The sequence below is a fragment of the Balaenoptera ricei genome, chromosome X, assembly GCF_028023285.1.
Source record: "Balaenoptera ricei isolate mBalRic1 chromosome X, mBalRic1.hap2, whole genome shotgun sequence".
NCBI lineage: Eukaryota > Metazoa > Chordata > Mammalia > Artiodactyla > Balaenopteridae > Balaenoptera > Balaenoptera ricei.
The window spans coordinates 100,165,976-100,184,896 of NC_082660.1; the positions used below are offsets into that span (position 1 = coordinate 100,165,976).

The window sequence follows — 18,921 nt, forward strand, 5'->3', positions numbered from 1 at the left end:
GAATTAGTCTTTCACAAAAAGAAACTGATTTTTTATCTAGAAATATAACGTCATTAATATATGTTGCTATCCACGCAGCCACAACCCAATGTAATAGCCCAGCTGTTTTGGCTAAACTAAGAATAAATATGCTGTACACCTGAAACTAACACAACATCTTTAGTCAACTATACTCCAATATAAAATAAAAGTTAAAAAAAGAATAGAAAAACAATATCAAGTAAGCATATAAACTTCAATCTATAAACCACTCAGCGTATATATCAGGCAATCAAATATTCTTTCAAATTTATAAATTCTAAGTTGTCTTGTCACAGTATATAAATCTTGCTGGCTCCAATAAGATATGTGGTTATACCTATTACACCACCGTAGGTTTATACATGATTATAGAAAATCCACAGTGAATTTAAATCAGACTGAGGTCCTTCGATGTAACAGTCTATTAGTAGGCTGTCTGTTTCTGCCTCAGGAACTTTGTCCTCGAGGAATGAAAATTCTTTTTAGTCTCCAAAGAAGATATACAGATTGCCAACAAACACATGAAAGAATGCTCAATATCACTAATCATTAGAGAAGTGCAAATCAAAACTGAAATGAGATATCACCTCACACCAGTCAGAATGGCCATCATCAAAAAATCTACAAACAGTAAATGCTGGAGAGGGTGTGGAGAAAAGGGAACCCTCTTGCACTGTTGGTGGGAATGTAAATTGATACAGCCACTATGGAGAACAGTATGGAGGTTCCTTAAAAAACGAAAAATAGAACTACCATATGACCCAGCAATCCCACTACTGGGCATATACCCTGAGAAAACCAGAATTCAAAAAGAGTCATGTACCACAATGTTCATTGCAGCTCTATTTACAATAGCCAGGACATGGAAGCAACCTAAGTGTCCATCGACAGATGAATGGATAAAGAAGATGTGGCACATATATACAATGGAATATTACTCAGCCATAAAAAGAAACAAAATTGAGTTATTTGTAGTGAGGTGGATGGACCTAGAGTCTGTCATACAGAGTGAAGTAAGTCAGAAAGAGAAAAACAAAGACCGTATGCTAACACACATATAAGGAATCTAAGAAAAAAAATGATTCTGAAGAACCTAGGGGCAGGACAGGAATAAAGATGCAGATGTAGAGAATGGACTTGAGGACATGGGGAGGGAGAAGGGTAAGCTGGGACATAGTGAGAGAGTGGCATGGACATATATACACTAACATATGTAAAATAGATAGCTAGTGGGAAGCAGCCGCATAGCACAGGGAGATAAGCTCAGTGCTTTGTGACCGCCTAGAGGGGTGGGATAGGGAGGGTGGAAGGGAGGGAGATGCAAGAGGGAAGAGATATGGGGACATATGTATATGCATAGCTGATTCACTTTGTTATAAAGCAGAAACTAGCACACCATTGTGAAGCAATTATACTCCAATAAAGATGTGAAAGAAGAAAGAAAGAAAGAAAGAAAGAAAGAAAGAAAGAAAGAAAGAAAGAAAGAAAGAAAGAGAAAGAAAGAAAGAAAATTCTTTTTAGGCTTAGCCTGAGCCAGTGTACTCAAAGGCATAAACAAAAAATAAACAAGTGCACACACACATGCACACACACACACACAGCAAAAACTCAAAAACCATCTATAATAGTGCTGTCCAACAGAAATGTAATAAAAGCCATATATGTAACTTTAAATTTTCTGATTTTCATTTTTAAAAGTAAAAAGAAATAGGGGAAATTAATTTTAATAATATATTTTATTTAACCCAACATATTAAAATATTTTTATTTCAACATACACTCAATATAAAAAGCGTTAAGGAAATATTTTTTTTTTCTTATTATGTATTCAGTACCTGGTGTGTACTTTTCACTTACACCTTACATCTCAATTCAGACTAGCCACATTTTAAGTGTTGAATAGCCATCATACTGAACAACAAAGACCTATATCATAGTTCAGTGATTTTTAAACTTAAGCAAGCATCAGGATCACCCGGAAGGCTTGTTATAGCACAGATTGCTGGGTCCCACCCCCAGAATTTGATTCATAGGTCTGGATAGAGTCCAAGAATTTGCATTTCTAACAAGTTCCTTGATAATGCTAATGATGCTGATCTGGGGACCACACTTTAAGTACCATGGCCATAGTTATTTCAAAATCCACCTTTGGTACCATTTTACCCCTGCATTAATGTGAATGATCAAGAACCAACCCTAGATACTATGGTTGCTGTCATTATTTTTGGTGTTATTGAAATTTTTCACATTGCAAATCACCATTTACCTGTTGGTTGAGATTGAATAATTATTTATGTAGATGAGTATTCCTTAAATCTTCATGTCTGTTATTCTCTGAGTGCTTCTTTCCAGGAGGCTGAACAGGAAAGAAACATTTATGGGCTTGCTTGTACTTAGTGAGTATTTGCAGAGCTGTATTTATGCCATATCCATATGCATGCTCTGATCTTTAGGCACAAAATAGCCCTTTGCTGGTTGACAAACTGTCAATCAACACATTGACAATCTGCCCGGTACCAATTCAAGGCGTTAATAGCAATTCATTTGATGTTTAAAATATACTCATTGATTTCAAAAACATTGAACTTGAAAATGTTAAATGAATAGCTCACTGTTTTTGAGCTTGAGCTCAGTGGAAAATAAAAGGAATTTTTCAAATTTCATGGTGCTTAAATCCTGACCTGAATTTATCTCTGAATGTGGGCAGGTTCTGGCCACCAAATTGTAGATGGTTGTGTGCATTTGTAAAAGATGAAGTTCCTTCCTATCCCTACATGCTTAGATATTTTATCCCCCTTTTCTCACTTCTGAAGAAAAACAATGAGGAGTTAATACCTGGTCTTTAAACTTTGTTTTTCCCGTAAGAGTACAAAAACAGCATCAGAGCCTCCGTTGGCTCCTCCTGTGTCTGAAGAAGAAGATGAAGAAGAGGAAGAAGAAGAAGATGACAATGAGCCGCCGCCAGTCATTGCACCGAGACCAGAGCATACGAAATCAGTAAGTCCCAAGTGACCGTTTCCAAATGATTCAACAGATGTCCTTTGGCATAGTCCTAGAGTCAGAATTTAGTTAATCACCTAGTATCTGTTGAGCATCTATGTTCCTGGAACTAGAGTATAAGATAAAAATTTGGTTGGGGTTGCTGTTTTGAGGATACAGATTAGCACATGACAATTAGAGAATACTACCAAGCAATATACAAATAAGTGCTAAATTTTAAAACTGCTGCAGAAGTTAAGAAAGAGAACAAAAGCCATGGGAATCTGGTAGGAAGAATTGCATAAGCAGAGGCACCAAGACCACAATTAGCACAGCATGTTTGGGGGCCTCAAAAGACTAGCTCCTGAGAGCTTTCAAGGGCAGTATACTTGAAGCAACTTAAAGATCTTTTTTTGATAGAAATCACTTGTCTTTAAAAACTCATTAAAGGTTGAGGGGCAGGGTGGAGGGAGGAATGAATAGGTGGAGCACAGAAGATCTTTAGGGCAGAGAAAATACTCTGTGTGATACCATAATGATGGATACATGTCATTATACATTCATCCAAACCCATAGAATGTACAACATTAAGAGTGAACCATATGATTGATGGATTGAAAGTGATGAAAAATAGGGTACTTGAATATCATAATCCTATTGGTCCAGTCTCTGTGTGGCCAAAAATACAACAGCTCAACTCTACCTTCATTATAGTTTGCTCCTCTAGTTCCTCCTACTTGACTTCTGTAGGTAAATACAGTTTGGTAAGTATCTCTATAGAAATTGATGGCCCTGGAGGCTGCCATCCCATATAAAAGATAATGGGAGATAGAAAAGGCATTTCTGAAAAGAAAGACTCAGAGGGGAAGGCCAAACATAAATTTTGAGAATTAGAAGAGACATATCAGGCATAATCAGACCCTAAAACTTTAGGAAAGTGATTTAATTGTCTAAGGTCTTACAACTCTTTCGTTATAGAGTTTTCACTAGTATCTGTATCACCCGTGCCCAATTAGTGATTTTGGATTCAAGGAACATTGAATTTATTAATGATCTACAAAAATGGATACTTCTGAAGTCATTACTGTAAAGGATACATCTAATAATTATGAAAGTACATGATAATAAATCATTGTGTGTATGTGTAAAAAAAAAGAGTGAACCATACGTAAACTATGGACTTTGAGTGATTCTGATGTGTCAATGTAGGTTCATCAATTGTAGCATTATTTTGGTCTTTAATCTGTAACCAAATTTTTTGTCTTTAAGATCTACACTCGTTCCGTGGTTGAATCCATTGCTTCACCAGCAGCACCAAATAAAGAGGTCACACCGCCTTCTGCTGAGAACGCCAATTCCAGTACTTTGTATAGAAACACAGATCGGCAAAGGAAAAAATCCAAGATGACAGATGAGGAGATCCTAGAGAAGCTAAGTGAGTTGTTTTTTGTTTTGCCATCATTAGTTTCTTCATGAGAGGGTTTCTCCACCTAGAGTAGGAATTGAACTTTTAAAAATTTGAACTTGTTTGCATGAACTTCAGGCTCCCTGACATCACAAGATGAAAAGTTTGAGACTCACTGTGTATTCCAGATCACCCCCTCCCTCATACTCCTAATTGCACAGAAACCAAGCGTTTTCACTTGAAAAACGTCAATTAAGGTGAAAACTTCACTAAATGAATTATGTAGTAAGTTTTATTTTAAGATTATACCCCCAAAGGGGATCAGTCTGATGAAAAATATCTTATGATCATACCCCAGGGGCCCCCACCTGATCAATCATGATGGATAATTCAACCTCAAAACCCAACACAGTCAATCAAAGTGGGTGGCCACGATAAAATTGCCTTTTCTCTTAATTTAGGAACATTGCTATGTGGACAGGGAGGCAGGGCCAGCAAATGCTCACAGCCTCCTTCCTGCAGTGTCATTAGTGTACCCAGTGTACCCAGTGTCATTAGTGTACCCAGGCTTGTGCATACACACTCGCTCCGTTTTACGAAACACTCCTCTTCCACTTAGCTTTCTGGGTCAAAGAGATTTTTTAAAAAATCCTCTGTTGAAAAGAGTCAAAGTTCTGTGAAGCACATTCATTAAACTCATACTACAAAAGCATCTAACAAACCACTAGTTATCTACAGTTCGTACCTCCAATCTGACTAACTCCTACTCATCCTTCAAACCTCAGCTCAAAAGACAGGAAAGCCCTCCTTGTCTCTCTCAGTCTGAGTCAATGGACCTTCTTTTCACTGCCTTTATTGCAGCAAATATCACACTGTACTTGTCTGTCTCCTTCACTAGACTGGGAGCTCTTTAAAGACAGAAATTGTGTCTTCTTTTCCCTCACATCCAGCTCTAATAAAGTGCCTGGTACACAAAGGCACTTAACGGATGCTTGTTGATTGAATGGGTGAAAAAATTAGCAGACAAATGCATCTTGACTGGGTTCCTACTTACCTGTTCTATGCCAGAGTCTTTGGAGGAAACTATAGAAAAACAATTTCCTGATATTAAGAAACTTACAATTTTATTTGAAAGATAAGATTTAATAGTGTGATACAATTAGAGAATAGGAGGCCATCTTGTTTCATGCAACTGTCTGTCTAAAAGAACTCAGGAAAGGAAGAAAGCAGTGCAGGCTATAGGCCACAGGAAGACTCTGCAGAGGTGGTCGTAGGGCCATTTTGCCCTCCAGGGGACATTTGGCAGTATCTGGAGACATGTTTATTGTCACAGCACAGGGAATGCCACTGGCATCTAGTGGATGGAGGCTAAGGATGCTTGCTTATAAACACTCTATAATGCAAAGGGTAGCCTCCTTCCTTTCCCCTCTGCAACAAAGAATTATTCAGCCCCAAATGTCAACAGTGCTGATGTTGAGACAGTCTGACACAGAGGTATTTGGAAAGGCAAAGGTTTGGGTTGCAGATGTCAGCGCTCAGAACTGGAATTGAGGGACTTTAGCCAACCGACTTTACTGTACATGATTAAACATGCCTCTAGTGCTAATACCAACTATTTCCTTAATAACAACAGCAATAATTCCCATTTATTAAGTGCCTTCTCTGCTGACCACTTTACATACATTATCAAGTTTAATTTTCACAGTAATCCCTTGTGGTAGATTTTCATGGCCTCATTTTATAGATCAGTGAAAGTAAGCCTCAAAAAGCTAAAGTGACCAGATCACCAAACTAATGAGTGGCAGAGCCAGAGTTGGAATTCAAATCTGTTTGCCTTCAAAGCTTATACTCTTTCCATTACCCACTTTGCTTCTGCATTTGCCAACTGTCTATTTGTGTAAAAGGGAAGGAATGAAGGAAAGAATTACCTGGATAATTTCAGTTCAAGTATTCAGACAATTGCCTCAGTTTTTTTCCTTTATTTTACATGACCTGTGAGATTACATCAGATTTTATAAATCTAGCAGCATCGCTTTAGTAAAATTGATTATTTGATAACTGTTTCAAGTCTCAGTAGATTTATTATAATGAAAATACATTTAGAGCTTTCTTAAGTTCACTGACAGAGAAACAGGCATTATTTTGAGGCGGGGGCAAGATCTTGTTTTGCTTGCAAACTGTAATGGTTCTGGAGCTGTGGTTTTTATAATTTGTTGTTTATTCTGCCCTACACTGAGCAACATGATGAAGAGGGAAAAGCCATGTTTGATTACATTTTTAATTAAGAATTAAGTCAGTTTTTTTCTCTATTGGAGAATGCTTAGGCCTAGAGAGAATCTTTTTCCCTCCAGCCTGTGGGCCACCTGCAACTCTCAACCCTACCTGTGCTCACAGATGTCGGCAGGGCACACCTGCCAAGAAATGGAGGAGTGTTTTTCACGAAGCAAATCCAGGCTGAGCTTTACTGCAAAGTCTGCAAAGTCAGTCTTTCCTGCTTCTGCTTCACCATCGCCCTCTCTGGGCCCTGTCTCTGCCACTTACTCGCTTATATAACCTTAAGCTAGTTATTTAACCCCTCTGAACCTTCATTTCTTATTGGCCAAATGGGGATGAGAATCATAACTACATTTTAGGACTCTGTCTATAGGATGGATTTTATGTAGCCCAACCTATGGCTGAGAGGACAGGTACTGGTGTCAGAAAGGCCCAGATTCAAATCACAAGCCCATTGCTCCCAGCTGTGTCACTTCAGGCAAGTTATTTTAACTTTTCTGGACCTCTTTTTCCTCATTAAGAAAAATGGGGATAATAATGGTACCAACTTTATAGCATTATGATAATTCAATGAGAATAATGTATGTAAAAACCTCCAGCAACAGTACTTGGTACACAATAGGTGCTCAATAAATGGTAGTTACTATTTTATTACATGAATATAAAGCCTTAATAAGATAATACAATAGGACAGACTTTGAAGTGAATCATAACTGAGTCTGAGTCATAGACCCAGACCAGCTGTGTGTCCTTAGTCAAGTCACTCAACTCCTCTAAAATTTAGTGTCTTCATCTGAAAAATGGAGATGATTGTACTGGTATAATGGGGACTTTGTGAGGACCAAACAAGGCAAAGTATGTAAGACACCCAGCACAATAAATAGTTGCTTAGGATTATTATGCTGTTTTTTCCACCATGAGAGCAACCATATTTTTCAATATAAAAAATTGGGACCTAGGATCTTCAGGGGGACAGAATGTTTGAAACCAGCAATAATCCCAGATGTATGGGCCCTGTACAGAAATCACTGAGGAGGAGGAGCTTGGGGAAGGCGTAAAGGAGCCTGTACTAAGAGGCAAAGGAGAGGGAAAAGGGAGACAGGGAGGTAGGAGAATGGCCTACGGCCCATACCAGGGTGGACCCCACCATAAGCGTGGGGAGGAGGGGAGGGCGGCCTCACCTTCAGTCTCAGGGATCTGATTACTATGACGTGGGCAGCCCAGACCACAGAGCTGTCAGGCTATTCTTCTTCCACACAGCTACTGATTGTGGGAGCCAGACCATGGGATCGTTAATGGCTGAAATGAACAGATCATCTTTCAGTTTTACACAGACAGATAGCCTGGGTCTGCCTTGTTCACTGTGGTCTGGTCTGAATCGGCTGGAAAATAAAGAAACCCCTACATTTTAGTGACATTTTTCAAAAGGTGCTGACTGTCAGCAAAATTGTACAATCACCTCCCCCTCTAGTCCCTCCCCTCCCCCAGCATTCCCCGCTCAAAACTCTCTCTCCGAATCCCCCCTCAGATAGAACTAACATTAGTTTAGAGAGTTCTTTTGCTTTTTCTCAGAAACCAAAACCTTCATTATGCCAAACAGTCTTTTAATGCTTGGAGTTCAACTTAGTTTATTTGATATGTAGGAGAACACATTGCTGGACTTTTCTGTCCCTGAAACCACATCATGAACCCTATTTTCAAACACTAGTATTTAGTGATTTCTTAAATCCTTGTACTTTAAAGTGAATGGTTTGTTTCTCATTTAAGAAATTGCTCTGGTTGGAAGTTGTTCTGGTATTGCCATCATTTTCTCCTCTGGATTCTGAGTTGCTGATTTTTGTCTCTTTATGCCTATTGTGTACCACTGTTTTTCCCTTTCTTTAGTATAATTTAGGAACACAAATTATAATGGCTCTGATGAAGGAGGTCACTGTAAAAGCTTGTTTTGTAATTCGGAATGGTACACAAGGCCTCCTGTTCACTTGCCTAGCAGCGGTAGATGGCAGCACACGCTCTCCTGTGACCGGTAATGGGCATGAGGACGCCATTTTCTTTGAATAGCAGTTAAATTCAGAAGCAGAAGCGCATCAAAATGGTTGTCTTTTGGTAATCCTCATGAAAGGATTTATTCCCAGTTGTTGTTGTTTATGTTTTTGTTTTTATCCTGCATACCATGGAAATAAAAGTTGAATCATTTACTGCCATAAAACCTCATTAATAGAGACACAGATGTAGAGAACAGATGTATGGACACCAAAGGGGGAAAGCAAGGGGTGGGAGGTGGGAGGTTGGATGAATTGGGAGATTGGGATTGACATATATACACTAATATGTATAAAATAGATAACTAATAAGAACCTGCTGTATAAAAATAAAATAAAATAAAATAAAAACCTCATTAACTAAAGCCTGCCAATTGGAATTGGTCATAATTCGGAAAGTGGCTTGGGCTGAAGCTTATTTGCTTTTGTTCAGTCTATGGAAAAGAGTTTGCTCAGCAACTTAATGGTATAACTTTCTTAGAAGACTTTGCTTAATAAAACTGTGGTTTCAAGTGACTTTAAAATCGTCATTTCATTAAAAAAAATTTTAAGTTCTAGGTCCTTACCCATTCATAGCTGGCTTGAAGGAGGGTAGTTCTCAGTGATGTAGAAATCTGTGAGACAATTTGAAAAATGAAATAGCAACTCAGAAATCATTAAATTGGTGGTATTCTATAGAGATAGCTCAAGTAAAATACATTCTCTAACCCCTGCCTTAAAATACGGGGCATTTACTAAATGAAAGTCCTAATTTTATTTGAGTTTAATTCAATAGACATTTATTGAGTAACCAATGTATTTCACCTACAGCATTATATGAGGAAGCACTGAGGATGCAGAGATGAAAAGACATGGCCCCTGTCCTTACGACACAGTCTATAAGGGGATGTCAAATACATAGATATAGATAGATGGTGTATTAAGTACAGAGAAGGAGAGCAAGAGCAAAAACAAGAAAAAAAAGCAAAAGAGGAGGCAGAAAGAGAAAGAGAGAGAGAAGGTACAATAGCAGTACAGAGAAGGGAAATTATTAACTTTATTCCAAAAAAAATCAGGGAAGGCTTCCTAGAGGAGGCATAACTGAAGCTGAGTTGAAGCATGAACAAGGACTTGCCAGGAAGAAAACTTAAGAAGGACATTGCAGGCAGAGAATAGCATGTAAAGAAAGTATAAAAGTATATGGTTGGGAACGTTAACTTATTCAGTGCCACTTGAATATATCAGTAGAACTGGTGGTGGATATGGGGACTGGAGTTTTAAGAGAGGGAGCCAAATCGCTAAACAGGATCTGATCATGAGCTACAATTCGTTTGTTATGGTGAGAGCATAAGGTTCTAGTGGGGAAGTGGGGAAGATGAGATGGAGAATGAAGCAAGAGCCAGATACAAAGAACCTTGCATTCCATGCCAAGGGGTTTGAGCTTTACCCTGGAGGAAGCATCCAGGACCCCTGAACCAGAGAATCACGTGATCAGGTCTGCACTTAGAGCATCCTGACAGAGGTGTGGAGCCTGGACTCGAGTGGGCAGAGGCTGGAAATTCTGAATCCAGTTAGGAGGCTGTCGGAATAGCCCAAACAAAAAATGGTGAGGGCCTAACTAGAACAGTAGTAATGAGGAAACGACAGATTCAAAAAGTATCTAGGAGGTAAACAGATATAGGCCCAGGACTCAGTGGGCAACTACACGTGGGGAGTGAAGGTAAGGGTTAAGTCAGGGTGACTCCCAGATCTCTGACTCAGGCTACTGAGTAGACAGATGGTAGTACCATTGACTGAGATTGGGAATACAAGAGGAAAAGAATTATAACGACTCACATATTGTGAGTCTTATTTAACCTAACTGAAACATGGACTTCTCTTACAAAAAACAAACAACAACAAACCTAACAACCATGGATGAACAATCCGTGAATGAAACATTTAATTTATTATTTTTTTCCAGGTATACTATCTACTGGTAGGTCTGAATTAAGTTGTTCACTAGCCCAGAAAATAGATCATGTCTAAATTAGCACGAAGTATTGTCTGTAGCACACAGTTTAGCTCTTGAATACATATTTTCTTGTTCACATTCATTTAGTCAACAAATTCAGTGGCAGCCACTGTTCTGGGCACTGAAGTTACAGGGATGAAAAGACAAGCTTCCTGCCCTCAAAAAGAAGCATGTAAGTCTCATTAGAATGATCAGAGAAGAATTCATAAAAGATGACTTGATATTATACTTAAACAATAAATAGGAATTCATGGGTTTGATAGGAAAGGGAAAGGGGGAGCATGTCTAAAGACCAAAGCCTTGGATAGTGATGGTGTTGCTAGGATATAAAGTCGGAGGGATGGAGAGGAGAGGAATAATATGAGGTTAGACTGGTTAGGTAGGAGCTAGATGCTGCTGGATGGTAAAGGGCCTTCTATGCCAGACTAAGAAATTTGAAATTGATCCTGTAGTAAGGGGGAACTTTTGATGATTTATGGATAATGGAGTGAAATCGCTCTGAAGTAGGCTGACCTCACATCTCAGTTTATCCAAGACAGTCTTCGTTTATGAGTTACATGGTTACCCTATTCCAAAGGCATTGTGGAAAAGGAATTAGAGAAGGCAGAGTTTAGAGGTAGGTAACGACTAGCACAATTGTTTGAACAAGAGATGTTGAGGACCTGAACAATGGCAGTGGCCATGGGTATGAAGAGGAGGGAATGGATAAGAGTGACAATTAGGAGATAGACTCCACAGACCTTCTCTTGATTAGTTCGTGTGTATAAATCTTGTTATACTAACTGACTCTACACTTCTTTGAATAGGGGCCATGTTAGTAAGATGTAACTTAAAGGTAACGATACTGATGTTTGCTTCCATAAGGAAAGAAAGGAGGGCCAGAAGTATCCAAATAAATGATTCCCTTCAAAGTAGTCCACTTGAGAACTTATTCCCACGATGCTGCCATGGCATGGAATTTTTCTGTACCTATTTGAGCATTGCATTGTAGAGTCAATGTCACTTCCTTTAGATTTATTCTGAGTGGTGGCAGGTATTGATCCTCTGAGTAGTGGCCTTGAAATTTTGAAATTGCAAAAAACCAATATTTTTTCCCAGAGCCAAACATGATAAATTAATGGTTTTCTTGTGTGGCTTGTAAACTTACTCCACAGTGTTTGGAACAACCTATAGAAACAGAAAGTAGATGAGTGGTTACCTAGGGATGGGTTGGTAAGCAAAGAGGGGATCAAGAGTGACTGCTAACAGGTACAAGATTTCTTTTTAGGATGCTAAAGATGCTCTAAAATGAGATCATGGTAAAATTTAGTAACTTTGCACAGCTCTAAAAATTTACTAAAAGCCATTGAATTGTACACTTTAAGTGAGTGAACTTTATGGTGTGGAAATCATATCTCAGTAAAGCTGTTAAAAATGTTTGGAGTGCTAGTAGGGTCCTAGGTTCAGGGATGTATGGAGGTTTCTTTAGGATTTTATTTTATAATCATACAAATTTTTATTAAGATATAGTTGTTTTACAATATTATATTAGTTTCAGGTGTACAGGGATGTAAGTTTTTTAAAACAGTAAGCCTCATTACTTTATGATTAACCTTTATTCTTTATTAGAGCCATTCCCCATCCCCCATCGCCCTTAGTGCAGTACTGGGTGCATATTAATTGCTCAAGAGATATTTGTCCAGCAAAACTGAATGTACTGTAGCACTCAATTTTACTCCAATTCAGAGAAGATAGTGATTTTATTAAATACTATGTACAAGTCCTTAGATGTTTCTATCTCCTAATCTACAGTATCCTTTTATGGGAACTTTTTATAAATGTTGGGTTATGTTCAATCCTTCTTGTTTCCCAAACATCATCAATTTTGAGTATAAGCATCTGGGTTATTACTACTAGTTTAATTAATATATTACTGTTTGTTACTTTAATAAAATATATCATTATCCATATAAATTATAGAAATCACATAAGAATATTGCTCTAATATTTTATTTGTCATTGACTCTGGCATCTTAAATTTTAATATTAAATAGAGGAAAATCAATCAATTTAAATCTCTCTCTCTCTCTTCCCTCCCTCCCCTCAGGAAGCATTGTGAGTGTTGGTGACCCAAAGAAAAAATATACAAGATTTGAAAAAATAGGTCAAGGGTAAGTGATTATTATGTGAACTATCAAAAGATGAGCACCAGAGACATATATTAAAATGCAATAACAGCTTGAATTTCTAGTAAATTATGCTTCTCATTTTCTAGGTTATATTCATGTTTTGCATTCTTAATATTGGCCTTTCTGGCTGGCAGACTGTTAATTAACCTAGGAACATATCCTGCGGGAATCTTCACTATTGTCAGGTTAACAGTGAATTATTTACAGATGCTTTCATCCCATAGAGTTAGACGATTCAAACCGATTCCTCTAGAAAAGCAGTAGAGTTATAGAAACCTCTAAGCTTGTATGAAAACCCCCTTTATCCCTGTCCCCCTCTACATCTGTATGGATGTTATGCTTAAGATCCTGTTTCATTCTCAAACTGTAAAGTGACAGAGTGATGGTAGGGAAGGTCCTTATTGAATGATCCAGAGGTGGGCAGAGTTAGCTATCTGAGTAAGGAAGAAATAGATCAATAATCCCTAAATGGGATGGAGTGCATCATTTTCACTTAGTATGCTAGTAAGAATAAAGATTCCCAGGCTCTACTGCCAGAGATTTGATTCAGAAGTCTGGAGCGGGGCCCAGTAATCTGAACTTTGGAACAGTTCCTCAGATAATCCTGACCATCAGCTAGACCTGGAAACCAGGGGGCTAGATCATTCACCAGAGCTAACGGTGGGAGTCACCAGTTCTACAAGCCAGCTGTAATTAGGCATGTTTCTCAAGCCTTAATGTGAAACTAAACAGGAGTGCCTGAGTAGGCAACAGGGTTTGAAACAGGGAAATGTTTTGTTTAAAGAGAAATGAAGCGTTCTAAAGGGGTGTCCTTAAATGGGAAATGAGACAAGATATTTAGGTGTACCAACAACTGTATGCCAGGCACCCCAGAGGTCTCCTGACTGAAACAAGGGGCTGGGAAGAAAGGGATACAGCTAATGTGCCTGCAAAATTGTGCTAGCCCCTCAGCCAATGGAAAAATCATATACTGTATATAAGCTTGACTGTTTTTGTGATTTTTTATATTTTATTTCGTTTTCCCCCTAGCTTTTTTACTAAAGTTTCTTTTGAAATTGCCAACTTATCTCGGGAAATAAGGGAAAACATTCATTAGACATTTGGGCTAGAGGGTAAGAGGGACACTCCTTGGGCACTGTGCCTGGTGGGAATCAAGGTGAGAAGACCCTAAGAAGGAGGCAGAAACTAAGGGAGAAATACATGGCCAAGTGTCTTCTTGCAGTGGAAACCGTAATTTTGTTGCATTTAAACTTTCTAGGAGGGCAAAATATATACCTGTTTGTGCTCTTGCTTCTTTCTTTGTCATTTGCTATCACTGGTATTCTCACATGCTCATAAAAAAAGGTTTTGTGGTCTCTAGAGGGCCCCTAAAACTTAACAAGTCAGATAGTATTTCTTCCCATTGCTCTAGGACAGTGCTGTCCCCTAGAACTTTCTGTGCTGATAGAGATGTTCTACATCTGCACTGTCCTATATGATAGCCACTAACATGTGGCTATGGAGCACTTGAAATGTGTCTAGTGCAAATGAGAGACTGTATTTATTTGAATTAATTTATTTGTTCAGCACACACTTATTGAACACCAACTATATGCCAGGCACTGTGTTAAATGCGAGAGAAACAGAGCTCACTAATGATAGTGTGGGCCCTCAAGGAACTTACAATCTATAGTGATGAATGCTTGAAGAGGCTAAATAGGGTACCTTGGGTGACATGCCTACTCAATTCACCTAAGTGCAGGGCAGGGCTGGCTTCTGTAGCCATTGTTTCACCTGGAGTTTTCCTCCTTAACTCCTAATGAACTAGAAGTTCTAGTGAACTGGTTGTTTTACTTAAGTCAGGAAGCCGTGCCTTCTCAAGTCCATGTACAAACCTCAGCTCACTTTCTTTTTGTCCAAAAGATTAACACCACAAGGCAGGTTAAAAAAACACAGTAGTTTGCACTAAAGTGACTTGGAAGGCAAAAGTTACCTTTTAAATTTATTTTATTTTATTTTTGGCTGCATTGGGTCTTCATTGCTGCGCGCGGGCTTTCTCTAGTTGCAGCGAGCGGGGGCGGGCTTCTCATTGCTGTGGCTCCTCTTGTTGCGGAGCACGGGCTCTAGGCGCGTGGGCTTCAGTAGTTGTGGTGAGTGGTCTCAGTAGTTGTGGCTCACGGGCTCCAGAGCACAGGCTCAGTAGTTGTGGCACATGGGTTTAGTTGCTCCGCGGCATGTGGGATCCTCCCGGACCAGGGCTCGAACCCACGTCCTTTGCATTGGCAGGCGGACTCTTAACCACTGTGCCACCAGGGAAGTCCCAAAAGTTACCTTTTAGATTTTAGTTTAATCTAGTTGGATCTTTGATGGAGCTAACAATAGGAAGTGATACACAATCCATAGAGAAGTAGCATTCCAGACCTTTGCTGTCCAATATGGTAGCCATGTGGCTATTGAGCACTTGAAATGTGGCTAGTCCAAACTGAGATATGCTACAAGTATAAAATATGCACCTGATTTCAAAAAGTTACTATGAAATAAACAATGCAAAATATCATATTAATAGATGTTATATTGGTTACATGCTGAAATATTTTACATACATTGTGTTAAATAAAATATATTATTAAAATTAATTTCACCTTTTGAGCTTTTTAAAATATAGTTTCCCCCAAATTTAAAATATGGCTCACATTATATGTCTAATGGACAACACTGCCCTAGTTGTAGGTTTAAATGGGAGCTATTTATTTATTCATAAAGTGTTTTCATATTCGGAGTTGTCTTTTGAGGAGCGGAAAATGTTATAATTTTGTTTTGATTGCTCATTCTCACTTAGACCCAAGTGAGCCAAAAATATCATTGAATTTAGAAAAGAAAAAAAGTAAGAGATGGTTTCTGGGAGATACTAGGTAATGAAGCAAGACAGATTTCTCCAAGAGCAAAGATTAGGCTGCCAAACAACTTGGCATACCAAAGAGATTTCCCCTCCTGGTTGTTATTTATGCTTCTGACCTCTGAAGGTGCAAAAGGAAAGTTCTCTATTTCTGCATACCTTTGTAAAGCCTTTATAATCTAAAATGAAAAATCAAAGGAGAAATCCTGCTTGCCGCTGCAGAAAGGTCTCTTTTATATTCCCAGCGAGTTCATCATTTTCAAGAATGATGAAACCAGCAGAGAGTTCACTCCTAGACCCCATTCAACTTTTAAATAAGCCCTTAGAGGGTGGGGAGTCTTTTTGATTTATCCTTTTGTTGCCTTTACTGTCTAGCACAGTGCTGTTGCAGTTGGTGGATCCCCCCAAAACAGTTTTGTACAGTTTCGATCAACAATCAGAGTTCATTTGGCCAAGCTCAGGGATTTACAGAACTTCCCCTGTCTGCTTCCCCCATCTCTCTGGATCTGTTTTGGCCTCAATAAATATTTGTTGAACTAACGAAAATGTTTGTCTTTCTAGCTCTCCATTTCCTCTGTCCTCTGTCTTTTCATGAGTATATACATGTGTATCTTGCTCTTTCTGTCTCTGTCTCTGTGTTTTGCAGTGTGTCTTTAACTGTTTCTCATAATCACTAGATCAGCCTCACCACATCTGATTTTGTTCTCCTTTAGGTATTTGTGTCTGTCTTTTTCATCCATGTTGGCTTCACCTTCTGCCATTTTCACACACGCACCCAACCAAAATGGTCATAATATAAAATCAAGATGTAATTATGTAGCTTTTTAAGATATAAGCTAGTAACTTAAATCTATTTATTTCCTGTAACTCTATCATTTATTTAATTAACGAATTATGATTTTTTTTCATTTTTAGTAGATTTTTGTTCTCTGTTCTTAATTTTTAAAGAGAATGAGCAAAATATTGATTTATTTCTCTCTAGACCAGAAAAGAACCCACTTAAATTAATTTTTCTTTTACTTAAGTTGCTCTCAATGGATTTTCCCATGAATTATTGACCAAGTTAGATAAACTAGTCTCTACTCTCAATTTATAGAGTTTTTTTTTTCTTTTCATTGACGGTGACATTCAAACCTATGTCCGTAATCATTTGGAGCTCGGAATAATCAGCCCCAGTATTCCATTTTTAGCTCCCTGGAGCACAGCAGCTTACTCTTGGGAGCCGGATTTGAGAGGAACCTCTCCATTAATCACCCTCATCTGCTTGGAAAACAAAATTTTTCCAGTGTGGGTTTCTGCCATCCCAGCATTCAGGCCTGGGGCCAGAGAATTGGGCTTCATCTTCCATAAATCAAATTCAGAATTGCATGTCTAATCATTTGAGGCCATAGCTGTGAGTGGAAAGCTAAAAATGACATTATTTCATCAGGTTTGCTGTGAAAAGTGTTCTGTACGTGGCCACCAAATCTAAATATTTTGAGCAGATGTATGTAAAGTTTTAAAAAAAAACAGAAAGAAAGAAAAAGGGACCGGTACCCCCCAAATTATCATTAACTTGACAATATGAGTTTGTCAGAAATACATCTGGTGGAGACTTAAAGAATCTTCACTCTTTAGGATAGTTATATAAAAGAACTTGTTTAATAAATGAGGTAGGGTGAGACAGCAAAATTAAATATTTATTTTCAGTCAACAGCTATCATTGGCAAACCTGTGTAATCCCTGAATAAGCAGTAGCTGTGTAACAGAGGGCTGAATTCACGAACATTGGCAGCTGTCCGAACATATTTCTCATTAATATATTTGAATTCATTTTAAGGTCTTTCCTTAAATGAGAATGCACTGAACAACAGACTCTTTTTCTCTTTGAGGTTTCTATTTGTTTTCTCTTCAACATTATAATAAAACAAATATTTTTGAGGAAGCAGCTCAGAGGAAATGGTTTAACAATATTTAAAAATATTTAACAAATAACGTGTTTCCTTCAGCGAACTTTTGTTGAGGGCCTACTATGTGTAGTACAGAGTAGTAGTTAAGAACCAGGTTCTGAACATTTGATGGGGAGAAACGGAAAGTTGTATCGAGAAATAAGCATGTCCGCCCTACTCCCAAATGCGTGTACCTTTCCCCCCATACTTTATCCACACACTCTTTTCACTGTCATCTCCCCCATGAATCTCTCTCTCTGGCTACCCCAGCCCTAACTCATCTTTTCTGTGTATGTCCTGAGTCCTACAGCTTTGATCCGCACGGGCATGTCTACACCACTTATATCTTAGCTTGTCTAGACATGTAAAATTGCTTGAAACTTTGAAAGCCATGATGGAATAAAGGGAGAATTTTTGGAAAATTTGAAGAGAAAGACAGAGTCCAGATTCCGAAATCAGAAGGCTGTGGGCAAGTTATTTAGTTTCTTTAAGCACCAGTTTTCTGTCATTGTAAGCAGAATTCACATACCTCATAAGGTTGTGAGAAATGAATGAGAGAAGGTATTTAAAGTGCTTTGCACGGTACATGGCACATAGTGAAGGACTCCATAAACAATAAGTTATTTTTAGGGGTAAAAGTCACACCCACAGTTACTATTATTATATAGAGCAAAATACAGTAAGTAATGTAATGTAATTATAAAGAGCTATGGGGACAGAGAGGAGGGACAGATCATTTATAGCCAGGGAGGAGATATGATGAAGAACTCTTCAAGGAGGGTGCGTTTGAATAGTGACTTGAGAAGGTGTGGGATTTAACAAGTTGGGATTATGGGAAGTTTCCGTTGAAGAAAACCAAATGAACACTCACTTCAGACTGTAGGTTTCATTCGTTTTGATATCCCTAGGGCCTGAAACGATGTCTGGCATAGAGTAAATACTCAGCAAGTATTGGATGAATGAGTATCAAAAAGACCAGAAGAATTAAATCAAGAATTCCAATTCTATAGACAGTCAAAGGTACAGTTTGGCAGGGGAATTAACAGGATACAATGCTAGAAAGATCAGTTGGGGCTGTGTTATGAAACAAATTGAGAGATACAAGCAATACTGTGGGGTTTTTTATTTGTTTGTTTGTTTGAGTTTAATTCTTTTAAGTAGATAATACTTGGACATGGTATAACATTCAGAAGGTACAGAGGAGTAGACAGTGAAAAGTAAGTGTCCCTCCAACCC

At 38.4% G+C, this 18,921-nt stretch overlaps 1 protein-coding gene across 11 annotated transcripts in view; it reads left to right on the top strand.

Annotated features, from left to right (window-relative positions):
• The window catches only part of PAK3 (p21 (RAC1) activated kinase 3), a 111,641-nt gene that overhangs the window by 58,149 nt on the left and 34,571 nt on the right, over positions 1–18,921 (top strand). For all 11 annotated transcript variants that reach the window (XM_059911963.1, XM_059911966.1, XM_059911969.1 and 8 more), the window contains 3 exons: positions 2,887–3,018; positions 4,270–4,435; positions 12,801–12,864. In XM_059911963.1, coding sequence (XP_059767946.1) covers positions 2,887–3,018; positions 4,270–4,435; positions 12,801–12,864 — 362 coding nt within the window. The remainder of the gene's footprint in view (positions 1–2,886; positions 3,019–4,269; positions 4,436–12,800; positions 12,865–18,921) is intronic.